General features: G+C 43.5%; 1 protein-coding gene across 2 annotated transcripts in view; it reads left to right on the forward strand.

The window, feature by feature from the left end:
* LOC311144763 (serine/threonine-protein phosphatase 2B catalytic subunit gamma isoform-like) overlaps window positions 1–12,576 on the forward strand; it is a 39,124-nt gene extending 26,548 nt beyond the window's left edge. Inside the window, exons 7-13 of one of the 2 annotated variants that reach the window (XM_084180865.1) lie at window positions 4,411–4,488; window positions 4,592–4,686; window positions 4,957–5,082; window positions 5,268–5,345; window positions 5,940–6,030; window positions 6,689–6,786; window positions 12,175–12,576. In XM_084180865.1, the coding sequence (XP_084036991.1) occupies window positions 4,411–4,488; window positions 4,592–4,686; window positions 4,957–5,082; window positions 5,268–5,345; window positions 5,940–6,030; window positions 6,689–6,786; window positions 12,175–12,317 (709 nt within the window). In that variant the 3' untranslated portion in view covers window positions 12,318–12,576. The remainder of the gene's footprint in view (window positions 1–4,410; window positions 4,489–4,591; window positions 4,687–4,956; window positions 5,083–5,267; window positions 5,346–5,939; window positions 6,031–6,688; window positions 6,787–12,174) is intronic. The other variant, XM_084180866.1, reaches the window with a different exon arrangement.
* Window positions 12,577–16,578: the final 4,002 nt, after the last annotated feature.

Here is a 16,578-nt window from a genome sequence, read left to right on the forward strand (position 1 = left end):
TAACTGATTTAAAAGACAAGCATTGTAATTTTGAATTTCATAAAGTGAGTCTGGAAGAGGTGAAAAAATGATTGTTGTCTATCAACAATGACAAGCCACCGGGGTCTGACAACTTGGATGAAAAATTACTGAGGATAATAGCGGATGACATTGCCATGCCTATTTGCCATCTCTTCAATCCAAGCCTACTAGAAAGTGTGTTCCCTCAGGCCTGGAGGGAAGCAAAAGTAATTCCGCTACCCAAGAATAGTAAAGCCCCCTTTACTGGCTCAAATAGCTACCAATCAGCCTGTTACAAAAACTTTTTGAAAAAATTGTGTTTGAGCAGATACAATGCTATTTTACAGTAAACAAATTGACAAAACACTTTCAGCACACTTATAGGGAAGGACATTCAACAAGCACGGTACTTACACAAATGACTGATGAGAGAAATTGATAAAAATATTGTGGGAGCTGTTTTGTTAGACTTCAGTGCGGCTTTTGACATTATCGATCATAGTCTGCTGCTGTAAAAACCTATGTGTTATGGCTTTACACCCCCTGCTATATTGTGGATAAAGAGTTACCTGTCTAATAGAACACAGAGGGTGTTCTTTAATGGAAGCCTCTCCAACATAATCCAGGTAGAATCAGGAATTCCCCAGGGCAGCTGTCTAGGCCCCTTAATTTTTTCAATCTTTACTAACGACTTGCCACTTTGAGTAAAGCCAGTGTGTCTATGTATGCGGATGACTCAACACTATACACATCAGCTACTACAGCGAGTGAAATCACTGCAACACTTAAAAAAGAGCTGCAGTTAGTTTCAGAATGGTTAGTCCTAACTATTTCAAACTGAAAGCATTGTATTTGGGACAAATCATTCACTAAACCCTAAACCTCAACTAAATCTTGTAATAAATCATGTGGAAATTGAGCAAGTTGAGGTGACTAAACTGCTTTGAGTAACCCTGGATTGTAAACTGTCATGGTCAAACATGTTGATACAACAGTAGCTGAGATGGGGAGAAGTCTGTCCATAATAAAGCGCTGCTCTGACTTTTTACCTACACTATCAACACAGGCCCTAGTTTTGTCGCACCTGGACTACTGTTCAGTTGTGGTCAGGTGCCACAAAGAGGGACCTCTGAAAATGACAATTGGCTCAGAACAGGGCAGCACAGATGGCCCTTAAATGTACACAGAGAGCTAACATTAATAATATGCATATAAATCTCTCATGGCTCAAAGTGGAGGAGAGACTGACTTCATCATTACTTGTTTTTGTAAGAAGTGTTGACATGCTGAATGCACCGAGGTGTCTGTTTTTTAAACTACTAGCACACAGCTCGGACACCCATGCATACCCCACAAGATGTGCTACCAGAGGTCTCTTCACAATCCCCAAGTCAAGAACAGACTATGGGAGGCGCACAGTACTACGTAGAGCCATGGCTACATGGAACTCTATTCCACATCAGGTAACTGATGCAAGCAGTAGAATCAGATTTTAAAAACAGATAAAAATACACCTTATGGAAAAGCAGGGACTGTGAAGAGACACACAGACAGGCACAGACACGCTTACACATGATAAGACTCTAGACACGTACACATGGATTTTGTATTGTAGATATGTGGTAGTGGAGTAGTGGCCTGAGGGAACACACTTAATGTGTTATGAAATGTAATGTTATATTGTATTTAACTTCCTTAATGTTGCTTGACCCCGGGAATATGGAACACCGTTTGGGTCTTTGCGTCAAATAACACGTCAAATAACACAATTCTATTATAGAATGCTGTGTGTGCTGAATTTGCACGTGCAAGCCAAGCGCCACCATTACGATCACTGTCAAAGCTGTACAATACTGCGTTGGTAATAAGGCATTATTTGTTCGACCGAATGGGAAAACGTTTGTGTGAGCATTTGAAATTAGATCAGGATCAAACGAGCAGGATCAAAAATGTTTGCAAATATCTTTGATACAGATGTTAATAGCAACTTCTGGGGTAGCTAGCTTTAGCTTGGTACCTAGCTAGCACCAATGCAACCAGCCTGAAAACAATGACCAGTAGAAACTGCAGTCATTTTCAATTTTCTTAGCAATGATTTAGGAATCCATTTGAGTAAGTATTAGCTAGGTAGCCACTTGTTCTCCTATTGAAGTAACTCGGTAGCCAGTTACTTAACCCCGTTGCCCAAAACTAACGTTATAAGCAGCCAGCTAGCTTCATCTGGCAAGTATGGCTTGACCAGACCAAGTTATGTGTTGTGAAGCTAGCCACAATAGTGGAATTTGCGTTTCGCCTTCAAAATAAAAGTCCCCATTTGAAAGTAATGCAGAAGGTTACAATGGGTGGAAACATGCCATATTTAGACTAGATAATGTTAAACAAGGTTGGAGTGTTGTAATGTGGAGCAATGAAATGTGGTATCAGTCTACTCGGTGACACCCACAGAACACAACTGTGAAGAGTTTGTAAATATTAGTGTCGTAGCTCTTATTGCAGGACTTTGGCTGTGGGAAATCACCTCCCCAGTCAGCCTATTGTGCGTATTGACATTCATATTGCACCGTACAGCCTTACTTAAGGATTTGGGATCAATGAAATTGGGTATCAATCTACTCAGTACCCAATAGCTTTTTTCCCAACGTCGTCCTCAGAGTTATCTTCCTCTGGAATACTGTTCAATACACATAGTAGGTTGACTGGTACAATAAATGTCTCAATTCAGTTGTTTCGGAGTCCCGCAATAAGAGCTACGACATTAATGTTCTCTGGGTGTCACAGAGTAGACTGATACCCCATGTCATTGATCCACAGTCCATATGTAAGGCTGTACAGTGAAATAAGTATGCCTCCAATGCAATTCTAAAGTATAATACATCCAGTGTGATTTGAACTGATTTTTGTCAAATTAACAAATGGTCTTTTGTTGATTTTATATAACATTCCAACTTCGTTTAGCATGATCTATTCAATTATGGCATAATTCTACTACTTGTATTCATTTGCATCACTGTCAATTACATACGTTTATTTTGAAGGCTAACTGCAAAGTCCACTATTGTGGCAAATCTTTATTGTGGCTAGGTTCACATAGATGGGTCCGACCACCATGAATCAAATAAGAACTGTCTTAAAAATTAGGGTTATTTTAGATGATTACACCTAGCTAGATAGCTAACTAACTATAGCTACTGAAACAGATTGTCATTTTGCTATGTTTTTGGGGAAGAACATTGTTTGCATCCATCAGCTAGCTAGCTTTTTTAATGACATCACCGTGTGTGCACGAGAACTTTACCAGCGTCATAGCAAACGTATCGATGAATCGTTGTGATAGTGTAATCAATGTGTAATAACTACGTAAACAATTTATGAACGCCTTAAAATATTATGTGACGTGCAGACATATTCAGGTCCTGATTGGTCAACAAGCTTATTTGAAACTTCAAATAGTGTTATTTGACGTGTATATTTTTTGACACTCAAAGACCCAAACGACGTTCCATACAGGAAGAGTAGCTGCAGCCAATGGGGATCCTTAATAAATCCAAATCGTACAGTTTGTGAGTGGACTATAAAGTATTGACAGCGCCAGCTTTACTAGCCTATATCTCTGTACACTGTTGACCTTTCCAGATGGCATAGGTTTGTTCCACGGATGCTAACTAAATTCAGGTGGCCCGCTAATTGACTGACCGGTCTCTGGAGCGGGGTCAGATAAACCCCAGTCATTTATTTTAATTTTATTTAACCTTTTATTTAACTAGGCAAGTCAGTTAAGAACAAATTCTTATTTACAATGACGGCCTACACCGGCCAAACCCGGATGACACTGGGCCAATTGTGCGCTGCCCTATGGGACTCCCAATCACACCCGGTTGTGATACAGCCTGGAATCGAACCAGGGGGTCTGTAGTGACGCCTCAAGCACTGAGATGCAGTGCCTTAGACCGCTGCGCCACTCGGGAGTAAAAGCCAGCCCAGCAGCCACATCAAGATCTGTCCCAAATGGCACCCTATTCCCTATAGGGCCCTGGTCAAAAGTAGTGCACTATATAGGGTGCCATTTGGGACGGATCTCTGGCTGTAGGTGTGGCCTCCTGTTCTCCTGACTGCCTCTGGAGCAGCTATCAGAACCCATAAATACCACAGCCTTGGCCCTGCTCTGCTCTACTCTGGCCTCACTAGTTCATTATCCCTGCCTACCTCCCAGGCCAGAGGGCAAGAGACTGACTGGGATTCTAAATGTATTTCCAAAAGTAAAGAACTGCCAGAGAACGCTTCTAATGGTGTTACTCAAATAATCTGTCATTTCTCACATTGCATGGTTGCCAGAGTGACTCTGAGGTCCAGATTTTATTCCACTGGCTGTTCTAATAGGCTGGGGGGTTTTCTCTCCGTCTTGCCTTGCAGTTACCCGGCTGTATGTGACTTTCTGATAAATAATAACTTGTTGTCGGTAATAAGAGCACACGAAGCACAGGATGCAGGGTACGTTTCACTGTTTTTTTTATCACTTAATATTACATAAGTCATTTTCTGCACTCCACTATTGTGTTGTCAAACTTAAGTCATTTTGTCTTTCTCATCCCAGGTATCGTATGTACAGAAAAAGCCAGACTACAGGCTTTCCTTCATTAATTACAATCTTCTCAGCACCAAATTACCTAGATGTGTATAACAACAAAGGTTTGCATACTCCTTATATCAAGACAGTGATCTGTGTGGATTTGTTTTTATGCATAGTGTTGTATAGCTGTTTTGCCAATTGGCTGGGATTGGCATTCCCCTCTTCTCGGTCTGGCCTTAATTCTGCCTCTCCAGGTCTACTTGGGCTGTCTCCAAAATATGACAACAATTTGCCAATGTGTAACAAGTGCTACTTTTGCCAGTGATACATTTAGTTTGTCAGAATGGCTAAGTTGATCATTAATTTGTTCTTCTTGCTCTGACTTCCAGCTGCTGTATTAAAGTATGAGAACAATGTGATGAACATTCGTCAGTTTAACTGCTCCCCCCACCCCTACTGGCTGCCCAACTTCATGGACGTCTTCACATGGTCTCTGCCCTTTGTTGGAGAGAAAGGTATGCACGTGGTCGCCGTCCCAACTCGGTGTTGTTTCAGAGTTAAGAATGCGGAGTAGAATGCCAGAAATGAGCATTGGCACATTCTAGCGTAATAGGTCTGCACTCAAAAAGATGCAGCAAAGACTGTTTTGGTGGTGGTGCTAATCTGAGTTGTAGTGGTGCCTCCTCTCCCCTCCCCACAGTGACAGAGATGCTGGTGAACGTGCTGAACATCTGCTCTGATGATGAGCTCATGTCGGAAGGAGACGACCTGTGTGAAGGTAAGAGGCACAGCCAGGATTTAACCCCCGCTGGCCCACAGGGTGCAAAACGTACACCTGGGTTAACATACAATTAAAAGCAAAGCAGCCCTTCTGTTTTTAATGAGGCACTTCAACCCCCAACACTATCTCTTTGTCACACGCACATACACGCACACACACCTCCACATTATCTCTAGAGTGTTAAGAAGGTAAAGCTGGTAGCTGGTTTATCCACAGCATGTCATAATAGCACAGTCAGAAACACAGTCTCTCATATGTCTGGAGTTCAGCTCGGAGATCTCAGGACTCCCTGGAGATCTGACAGAGCTCTCCTCCTCCCCTCTCCCCTTTGGCTCCCTTACTTTTCCCCACTGTCCTTATCTCTTCCCTATGATAATGTCAGACTACACTGAGTGTACAAAACATTAAGAACACCTTCCTATATTGATTTGCACACCCTTTTGCCCTCAGAACAGCCTCAATTCGTCAGGGCATGGACTAATGTTTTGTTTTGTAGACTCAGTGTATGTAAACGGTAGAAACCATTACAATGCAATATGAAATCTCCAACAACCAAATGCTTAGGATATTATTTTTATTGTATTTTATGAGAAGACGGTGGAATCCCAGCAGTACGCAAAGAGGTGATTCGGAATAAGATCCGAGCCATCGGGAAGATGGCCAGAGTCTTCTCTGTTCTCAGGTGAGACATTCTCTCTCTCAGCATCACACCTGACAGCGTAAATTGTGTCCCAAATTGCACCCGGTTTCCTGTATAGTGCACTACTTTTGACCAGTGCCAAAGGGCTTTCGCCATAAGCAGTACACTTTAGGGAATAGTTTGCCATTTCAGACACACCCAAAGACTCAAGACCTTGCGTCACATAAAAAAAAAGCAAAAGTCAGACTTGGAGTGAATTGGGTTGAGGTTGGGAGTAGACTGAAGTCTATTTTTAGTTTAGACTTGAGTCTAGTTCATGACATGACTGAAGTCAGTTGAGTGCACAATGAAGTCATGTTTGAAAACACAGTGCTGCTTCCCCATGAGGATTAATGAGCAGGCAACAGTCACAACACAGCACGTGGTGAGGCTGTGTAATGACATTGGCCTGCCACACAAATGCAATGGGGAAAGGGAGATGCAGATCAGCACAGAGATCATATAATCCACGTGTTCTATATGTAGGCCTATTTCTGTCTTTCACAGTGGCCCATATACAGGGATATCATGCGATGCTACAGTAGCTACAGCTCAGTATGAACAGAAATGAGGAGTGTTTTTAACGGATGTAGTTACTGAAAGCTTTGTTGGATCTCTAAGGTGTTTCTCCTCTCTCTCTCTCTCCTCTCTCGCTCTTCAGGGAGGAGAGTGAGAGTGTGCTGACACTCAAAGGACTGACCCCCACTGGGTCGCTGCCTCTAGGAGTGTTATCAGGGGGCAAACAGACCTTGCAGACCGGTAAGTCTCTTTCACCCACCCCTCTCCTCCCTCACCCTCCCCTCTCCTCCCTCACCCTGCTGTCTCTGTCCTTCTTTCTCTCTCTCTGATGCCCCCAGCTCCACCAGTCCCCCATGCCTTACCCTCAGAGGGCCCTGGGGTGTCATGAGGGCCCTGGGGTGTCATGCCATTAACACTGTCATTTCTCCCTGCACTAACGACACAGCCTTACCCCAGCCACACAGTAAACTGAAGGATGTACAGTTCGCTCAATGTTTTTGCATTTTTACATAAGTTCACTTTGGAAAAAACATAATAGATCCTGCTCTTCTGCTTTCCGTCTTCCATGATGCAGTGGAGATGGAAACCATCACTGCCGCTGAAGCCTACACGTGGTCTTTGTTAATATACAGTAGATGAACATCATGTTAGACGGCTGCCCTCACTCCACTAGCTCACTGGGCTACTATGGGCCACACTGGTCACTATAAAGGGAATATGTTGTGATTTGGGACACAACCTTTGTCTGTCTGGGGCTCTGTATCAAGCCAGCCGTCCCCGTGGGGTAGAGGGGGAGGGGGACTGAGCTGTGGGCGGGCGTGCGGGGGGTCAGATCGGAGCCGCCTGTCACTGATGTGGCCGTAGCCCTGATCTAAAGGTCAACCAGCCCAGCCAGTGGGGGAACACACACACACCTGGCCTGTCAGCAGGAAGGAGAGAAGGGCATGTTGGGTGCTGGTCTCCTCCCAGGCGAGGCGGAGGTGTAGTGAACGGAGCCACAAAGCTGTGAGCACTCAGAGAGAAACCACATGACGTGACCTTTACCAGAATGCCATTGTCTGTCTTTTTCTGCGTCCCAAATGGCATCCTATTCACAATAGAGTGCACTACTTATGACCAGACCCCTATTAGTAATTGGGAAGCACCCTGTGTCTGTCGCCCCTCCAGTCAGACCAAGGCTTTAACATTGAGGTGGCTGGGCTGGCTGGCCAAGTTAAAACCCTGGATAGGATGTGTGTTCTGGTTCATTACATCCCCTGTTTGTTGTATGTCTTCACTGCTACCTGACAGTGCTCTGGTGACATTTAGGGGAATGCTGAGCCGGTTTGACTGCAGTGACAGTTCTCTTTGAAAACTAAAGAGGGAAATGCCTTACTTTAGCTATTCTATTCAGCCCTCTGTTATGGTCTTTGAGCTAGATTCACCATGTGTTATTCTGAGAGTGACACCAGTAACAGAGCACCTCCATTAAGAACAAGTTGAATAGAAAGATTAAACCTGTCATCTCACCACAGTTGTCATCATCACACGTGTTCCTTTGAGAACTGAGCCTAAACACACTTCATTAAGACGATGTGATGTGTGTGAGATGTAGCAAGGGGCCTTAATTGACTTCACAGGAAATCAGTTCCCTTCTCCTCCCAGCAGACTTCATCATTCGATTATGTTCCCATGACAAGATCCAGAATAACCCAATAAGAGGCCTGCTCACTGCTCTTAAAAATCACCCTCATCTCTCTGTCCGTCCACATCTAAGCCCTCATGACCATTTAACAGCAGCCAGCACCATCCTAGATCTCCTGCAGGCCGCTCTCTCTCTGGGTGTGTCCTAAATGGTACTCTGTTCCCTATAGTGGACTACTGTTGACCAGAGCCTTGTGGGTGCTCCTAGTCCTAAAATAATAAGGACGCAGACTCTCTTTTATCACACTGAAAAGTGTTTGAGGTGTATTTGAATGGTACCGTCTCTCTGTAAGTAGCCTTTAGAAGCATGTATAACCTGTATTCCTGGTTGGTTGGCTCTTACTGTCTGTTCTGTGATTGATGTTATCTGGTTCTCTGCATTGATGACTCACTTTTCTCCTTCTCACCACTACTCACATTGACATAGCTGCCGCTGAGGCCGCGGAGGCCAAAGGTACGCAAGCGGTCCCCGGATCCCTCCCTCAGTGTGTGTTGTCCTTGTTGTGTAACTTTTAACCTTTCAAATGGGGCCCGCCTTAAATTTTCTGTGCACTCCTGTTTTTGTGACTTTTTAAATGTTCCTTTTGTTATTCTTGTTGTACGTGCACTGTGTGTGTGTGTCATGGATTGGTGTACTTTGCAAAATGGCTGCTCTTGCATTACCAGTGCCTGCTACTACTCAACATACACTATATATACAAAAGTATGTGGACACCCCTTCAAATTAGTGGATTCAGCTATTTCAGCCACACCAGTTGCTGACAGGTGTATAAAATGCGCACACACCCATGCAATCTCCATAGACAAACATTGGCAGTAGAATGGCCCGTACTGAAGAGCTCAGTGACTTTCAACTTGGCAACGTCATAGGATGCCACCTTTCCAACAAGTCAGTTCGTAAAATTTCTGCCCTGCTAGAGCTGCCCCGGTCAACTAGGTGCTGTTATTGTGAAGTGGAAACGTCTAGGATCAACAATGGCTCAGCCGCGAAGTGGTAGGCCACACAAGCTCACAGAACGGAATCGCCAAGTGCTGAAGCGCATAGCAAGTAAAAATCACCTGTCCTCTGTTGCAACACTCACTACAGAGTTCCAAACTGCCTCTGGAAGAAAATCCAGCACAATAAATGTTAGTTGAGAGCTGCATGAAATGGGTTTCCATGGCCGAGCAGCCGCACACAAGCCTAAGACAACCATGCGCAATGCCAAGCGTCGGCTGGAGTGGTGTAAAGCTCACCGCCATTGGACTCTGGAGCAGTGGAAACCAGTTCTCTGGAGTGATGAATCACGCTTCACCATCTGGCAGTCCAACGGACGAATCCGAGTTTGGCAGATGCCAGGAGAACGCTACCTGTACCAATGCATAGTGCCAACTGTAAAGTTTGGGGGAGGAGGATTAATGGTCTAGGGCTGTTTTTCATGGTTCAGGCCCCTTAGTTCCAGTGAAGGGAAATCTTAACGCTACAGCACACAATGACATTCTAGACGATTATGTGCTTCCAACTTTGTGGCAACAGTTTGGTGAAGGCACTTTCCTGTTTCAGCATGACAATGCCCCCGTGCACAAAACAATTTCCATACAGAAATGGTTTGTTGAGATAGGTGTGGAAGAACTTGATCGACGAGCAGGTGTCCACATACTTTTGGTCATGTAGTGTACATGACAGGACTCAAATGCCCAAGCAGGGGGCTCTCCATTTGGCAGGAAAGACTTTAACTTGAACCTCAACATGCACCTGAGAGTTACATTATTCCTAGGGGCTTTACACGATGTGGACCATGATAACATAAAGGCAAAGCCTAAACAGTTTTCACAGATAGATATACTGTAGTTACAGATACAGAGAGTCAGACATTAGTCCTAGCAGTGACTTGTAGACAAACATCTGTTGGCAGAGGCCACATGGGTGAGAGCCGAGGTAGCTGGGTTCCTTGCCACTGGTCCAGGCAGCTGGTCCCTGAGCAAAGCCAGCGAAGACTCTGATAGCCTAGGGAGGCTCAATGGAGATTAGGGCTGGGAATTGCCAGGGACCTCACGATACAATATTATCACGATGCTTAGGTGCCGATATGTATTGCGATTTGATGTTCCAAACATATTGCTCACCATATGTCTGCTGCAGAGGGGCAAGCGAGCCATGAAAACATTTGTGGAGGTAGAGCTCAGATAGAACCTACCACCTCCTGGCTATCCAGGGATATTTTCAGTCTAATCCTGTTATGCTGCTTAGCTGTTGATACTGTCAATGTCTGCTCCTGTTGACACATTACTATCTTAGCACTCAGATACTCTCTTTGACCGCATGCACATTTTGAAGTAGTATAGGTAGTTTGGTTTCTGTCAAATGATATTGATATTATGTTTATCAGAGCATGTTTTAAGTACCACTCACCTATTAAGTACCACTGTTTGCCTTACAATGATTCATTTCTCACTGATGTTAAGAGAAGTGTTGAGGTGTTTGTGCCACTTCAGCTGTTAGTTAAAACTGCAGATCTCTGGTTGTGCAAGAGTGCCCATTTCTATGAGTGCAGTTTTGTAGATCACATTATCCTAAAATCAACTCTAAAACTACCATTTTAGGGTGTTATTTTCCTGTTATTCTAAATGTTCAAATTTTTTGAAATATTTCAAACATTTTTTGAATAGTTACTTACTGTATATCTCTGGTTTGCCCATGTTTTCTTTGTGGTTTCTCCTTGGCACTTGGAATGTTACAGTAAGTCTCACATTCACTGAGAGATGTTGTAGCTTGTTCAGTGGTTTTGCCAACAGTACAGTGTTTCTGTCCATTCGACTTGCTGTTTTTCTGTGTATTCAATGTACATCTGTATGTCTGCACTGTTTTCAGTCTAAGGACTGTCAGCTATTACCTGCATTTGGTAACAAAATAACCTGGAGTTCACTAAGGACATACAATTTGACCGAATCAAGGCAAAACTGAGAAAATGTGCTCAAAAAAGCTCTAAATGGGTTCATTTTGCAGGTTTTACCTGCAATTCCTTATTGCAGATCCTTAAAATATACTAAACAAAAATATAAACACAACATGTAAAGTGTTGGTCCCATGTTTCATGAGCTGAAATAAAAAATCGCAGACATTTTCCAATAGGCACAAAAGCTTATTTCTCTCAAATGTTGTGCACAAATTTGTTTACATCCCTGTGAGTGAGCATTTCTCCTGTGCCAAGATAATCTATCCACCTCACAGGTTTGACATATCAAGAAGCTGATTTAAACGGCATGATCATTACACAGGTGCACCTTGTGCTGGGGACAATAAAAGGCCACTCACTCTAAAATGTGCAGTTTTGTCACACAACACAATGCCACAGATGTCTCAAGTTTTGAGGGAGCGTGCAATTGGCATGCTAACTGCAGGAATGTCGACCAGAGCTGTTGCCAGAGAACTGAATGTTAAATTCTCTACCATAAGCCGCCTCCAACGCCGATTTAGAGAATTTGGCAGTACGTCCAACCGGCTTCACAACCCCAGACCACGTGTATGGCGTCGAGTGGTTGAGCGGTTTGCTGATGTCAACGTTGTGAACAGACTGCCCCATGGTGGTGGTGGGGTTATGGTATGTGCAGGTATAAGCTACAGACAACGAGCACAATTGCATTTTATCGATGGCAATTTGAATGCACATAAATACCATGACGAGATCTTGAGGCCCATTTTTTTAAGGTATCTGTGACCAACAGATGCATATCTGTATTCCCAGTCATGTGAAATCCATAGATTAGGACCTAATGAATTTATTTCAATTGACTGATTTGCTCATATGAACTGTAACTCAGTGAAGTCAATGAAATTGTTGCGTTTATATTTTTGTTCAGTATAGATCGCTAACTATTTTTCACGAACAATTAAAGTTGAAGCATTCAAAGCATTGTTTCCTTTGATTTCTAATTGTCCCTCTGTCTTTCATTTCTTCCGTCCAGCCATTCAAGGCTTCTCTCCCACAAGGAAGATCAAGGACTTTGCGGAGGCACAGAGCCTGGACAAAGTCAACGAGAGGATGCCCCCACGCAAGGATGGCCAGCAGCCAGTCAACCCAAACGCCCCCAAGAACGGCACAGACTAGACCTGGAGAGAGAGACCCTCTCATCCCCACCAGGCCATGGCCCTGTCTCATACACCCAAACTGTCTTTCTGTCTCTCTAACTCACTCCCTCCTTCCCACATTCTCACGTAATCTCTCTCTTAATCTTTATTTTTCTCTCTGTCCCATTGAGAATCTGCCCTCAGCTGGCCTATACAGTTGGACAGGCACAGGACATGTGGGTAGAAAAGACAGCACAGCACTGGGAGAATGGTTTCAGCCACCACGCAGTACAACATATAAAAAAAGAAACATATTTTATTTATTAAATTAATTATATTAGGTATATTATGTCATAGCTACAATTTAATGAAATCGTACATTTCTAAGATGTTTAAATGTATAAGCATACTGACCTTATAACAATGGTACAGTGAGGGAAAAAAGTATTTGATCCCCTGCTGATTTTGTCCGTTTGCCCACTGACAAAGAAATGATCAGTCTAATTTTAATGGTAGGTTTATTTGAACAGTGAGAGACAGAATAACAACAAAAAAATCCAGAAAAACGCATGTCAAAAATGTTATAAATTGATTTGCATTTTAATGAGGGAAATAAGTATTTGAGCCCTCTGCAAAACATGACTTAGTACTTGGTGGCAAAACCCTTGTTGGCAATCAGAGGTCAGACGTTTCTTGTAGTTGGCCACCAGGTTTGCACACATCTCAGGAGTGATTTTGTCCCACTCCTCTTTGCAGATCTTCTCCAAGTCATTAAGGTTTCGAGCCTGATGTTTGGCAACTCGAACCTTCAGCTCCCTCCACAGATTTTCTATGGGATTAAGGTCTGGAGACTGGCTAGGCCACTCCAGGACCTTAATGTGCTTCTTCTTGAGCCACTCCTTTGTTGCCTTGGCCGTGTGTTTTGGGTCATTGTCATGCTGGAATACATTTTACATTTTAGTCATTTAGCAGACGCTCTTATCCAGAGCGACTTACAGTTAGGGAATACATATTTTTTTTATACTGGCCCCCCGTGGGAATCGAACCCACAAACCTGGCGTTGCAAACGCCATGCTCTATCAACTGAGCTACATCCCTGCCGGCCATTCCCTCCCCTACCCTGGACGACGCTGGGCCAATTGTGCACCGCCCATGAGTCTCCCGGTCGCGGCCGGCGGCGACAGAGCCTGGATTCGAACCAGGATCTCTAGTGGCACAGTTAGCACTGCGATGCAGTGCCTTAGACCACTGCGCCACTCAGGAATACCCATCCACGACCCATTTTCAATGCCCTGGCTGAGGGAAGGAGGTTCTCACCCAAGATTTGATGGTACATGGCCCCGTCCATTGTCCCTTTGATGCGGTGAAGTTGTCCTGTCCCCTTAGCAGAAAAACACCCCCAAAGCATAATGTTTCCACCTCCATGTTTGACGTGGGGATGGTGTTCTTGGGGTCATAGGCAGCATTCCTCCTCCTCCAAACACGGCGAGTTGAGTTGATGCCAAAGAGCTCGATTTTGGTCTCATCTGACCACAACACTTTCACCCAGTTCTCCTCTGAATCATTCAGATGTTCATTGGCAAACTTCAGATGGGCCTGTATATGTGCTTTCTTGAGCAGGCGGACCTTGCGGGCGCTGCAGGTTTTCAGTCCTTCACGGCGTAGTGTGTTACCAAATGTTTTCTTGGTGACTATGGTCCCAGCTGCCTTGATCATTGACAAGATCCTCCCGTGTAGTTCTGGGCTGATTCCTCACCGTTCTCATGATCATTGCAACTCCACGAGGTGAGATCTTGCATGGAGCCCCAGGCTGAGGGAGATTGACAGTTCTTTTGTGTTTCTTCCATTTGCGAATAATTGCACCAACTGTTGTCACCTTCTCACCAAGCTGCTTGGCGATGGTCTTGTAGCCCAATCCAGCCTTGTGTAGGTCTACAATCTTGTCCCTGACATCCTTGGAGAGCTCTTTGGTCTTGACCATGGTGGAGAGTTTGGAATCTGATTGCTTCTGTGGACAGGTGTCTTTTATACAGGTAACAAGCTGAGATTAGGAGCACTCCCTTTAAGAGTGTGCTCCTAATCTCAGCTCGTTACCTGTATAAAAGAGACCTGGGAGCCAGAAATCTTTCAGATTGAGAGGGGGTCAAATACTGATTTCCCTAATTAAAATGCAAATCAATTTATAACATATTTGACATTCATTTTTCTGGATTTTTGTTGTTGTTATTCTGTCTCTCACTGTTCAAATAAACCTACCATTTAAAATTATAGACGGATCATTTCTTTGTCAGTGGGCAAACGGACAAAATCAGCAGGGGATCAAATACTTTTTTCCCTCACTGTAAATGTCAGAGCGAAAACCATAAAGACCATTTTGTAAATTTTAGTTGATGAATGAGGTAGCTATTGAAGGAGACCTTATTATCCGTTCTTAGTCAATTCAAGTTTTTTATTATTTTATGTGTTTCGCAAGGGAAAATCGACAGTGTGTGCTCCTCATAAATTTATATTTAAATTATATTATGATGTGTATTAACTGGAGAGAAAATAGTTAAGGGAACTAGATTTGAGACGGCATTGCAGAAGATTATTTTATACCTCCAGCAGAAGTTCATTAAAAACACCTGCAACTTTTCTTTTTTTTGTCAAATTTTTTGGTTGAACACTGAATGCTATTTAGAGCTGCTTTGGGTCAACGTGTTCCTCCTGTATTTTGAAGTTAGGGTAAACCGGGTTTAATCTTACAACCTTTAGTCAATCCTTGAGAAACTGCCCTGGGGCGGCAGGTAGCCTAGCTATTAAGAGCATTGGCCCAGTCACCGAAAGGTTGCTGGTTCGAATCCCCAAGCCGACTAAGTGAAAAATCTGTCTGTGCCATTGAGCAAGGCACTTAACCCTAATTGCTCCTGTAAGTTGCTCTGGGTAAGAGCATCTGCTAAATGACTCAAATGTAAATGTACATTTCCAAACTATATGTCAAATGGAAGAATTGATTCTAGCTTGCTACGATTATTGATGTGACGTATCTGTGGATGGTGGTTAGTTTCTCTGGTTTTATGTGTTCTGGATAGGGTTTTGACAGTTTGTTGCTTGCAGGCTGTCACCAACCAACAGTTTTACCAGTGTGTTTAACTGAAAGCAGCTGGGGGGGGGTTATGTAATATATTTGGATCATCTTCTGCAAAACCAAAGTCTGATTCAAAAGGGATATAGGTGTACAGTATGTATTGGTTCATCTCCAAGAAGACTTGGTGGTGGTGGCGGTGCTCCCATTTGGGTTAGCTTTTCTGGGACATTGAGCTGAGGGAAAGAAGTCTTCATGGTACATGGTGAAGAAACATACTTACCAACCTAATATCAAGGAAGAACAACCAGTGTCCTCTTCTCAAGATGGAGGAGTAATCTTTCCCATGGAGCAGATGGGAAAGCAGCTCATATCGTCCCAAAATGAACTGAAACTCTGTGTTCATTATTTTATGTTTTAGATGAGATTTCTATGTTATAATATTAATGACACTTAGTTTGATTTCATATTGCTCTCTGGTCAACACTACATAAAGGATGTTTTTTGGGTTTCTTGACAAAAGCTATGTCGGTGTCTCCATCTACTGTTGATTTGTTGCATATGCGTTAGATGACTCCAGTGTGATGAGCGTATGGGAAAGCTGGGCTCCAATCAAATGTTTTAGTTGCTAGCAGTTTGAGGCATGCTGTAGCCCGAAGAGTAGTAAATTGAGTCATTCTCAGTGATGCTGTGAAGATTGATGTTTTGGAATTTCCTTTCTCTTTAGCAGCTCTCTTTATCATGTCTCCCACGGACTGACACAATTCTCAGTATCGGTGGTAGTGCAAAGCTGGGGAGCATACAGAGACTACATTGATCATGCAGTAAAAGAAAAGTAATGCCTGATGTTTCGTCTATGTTTAATTTGAGTGTCTGATTATTATGGTCTTGATCACCTCCATGGCAGGAATGAAGACTGGCTGCTTTTGTAACACCTGCTCCCAACCCTTTAAGGATTTACTTGATTCTTTAGGACTTGTGACTCAATGAACCGGTGCTTAGAGTTTTAGCCCTAGATTTTTGGGGGGCTAGAACTGCTTCTGACACTCCTCCCGTCACAGGTAGTTATTCTATTGTCTTCAATCATTTGAGAAAAGCATTAAGATTTGTTATTCTCATGTGAATTTTCCCTTTTATAATATATTATCCGGCTTTAAACGAGTTGCTTTTCATGTGCCATGCCACTTCCTAAACAAACACCAACACCTGTGTGTGACTGGTGGGGGAGAATGGCCAT

Source organism: Coregonus lavaretus (assembly GCF_964263955.1).
Source record: "Coregonus lavaretus genome assembly, chromosome: 17".
Taxonomy (NCBI): Eukaryota; Metazoa; Chordata; class Actinopteri; order Salmoniformes; family Salmonidae; genus Coregonus; species Coregonus lavaretus.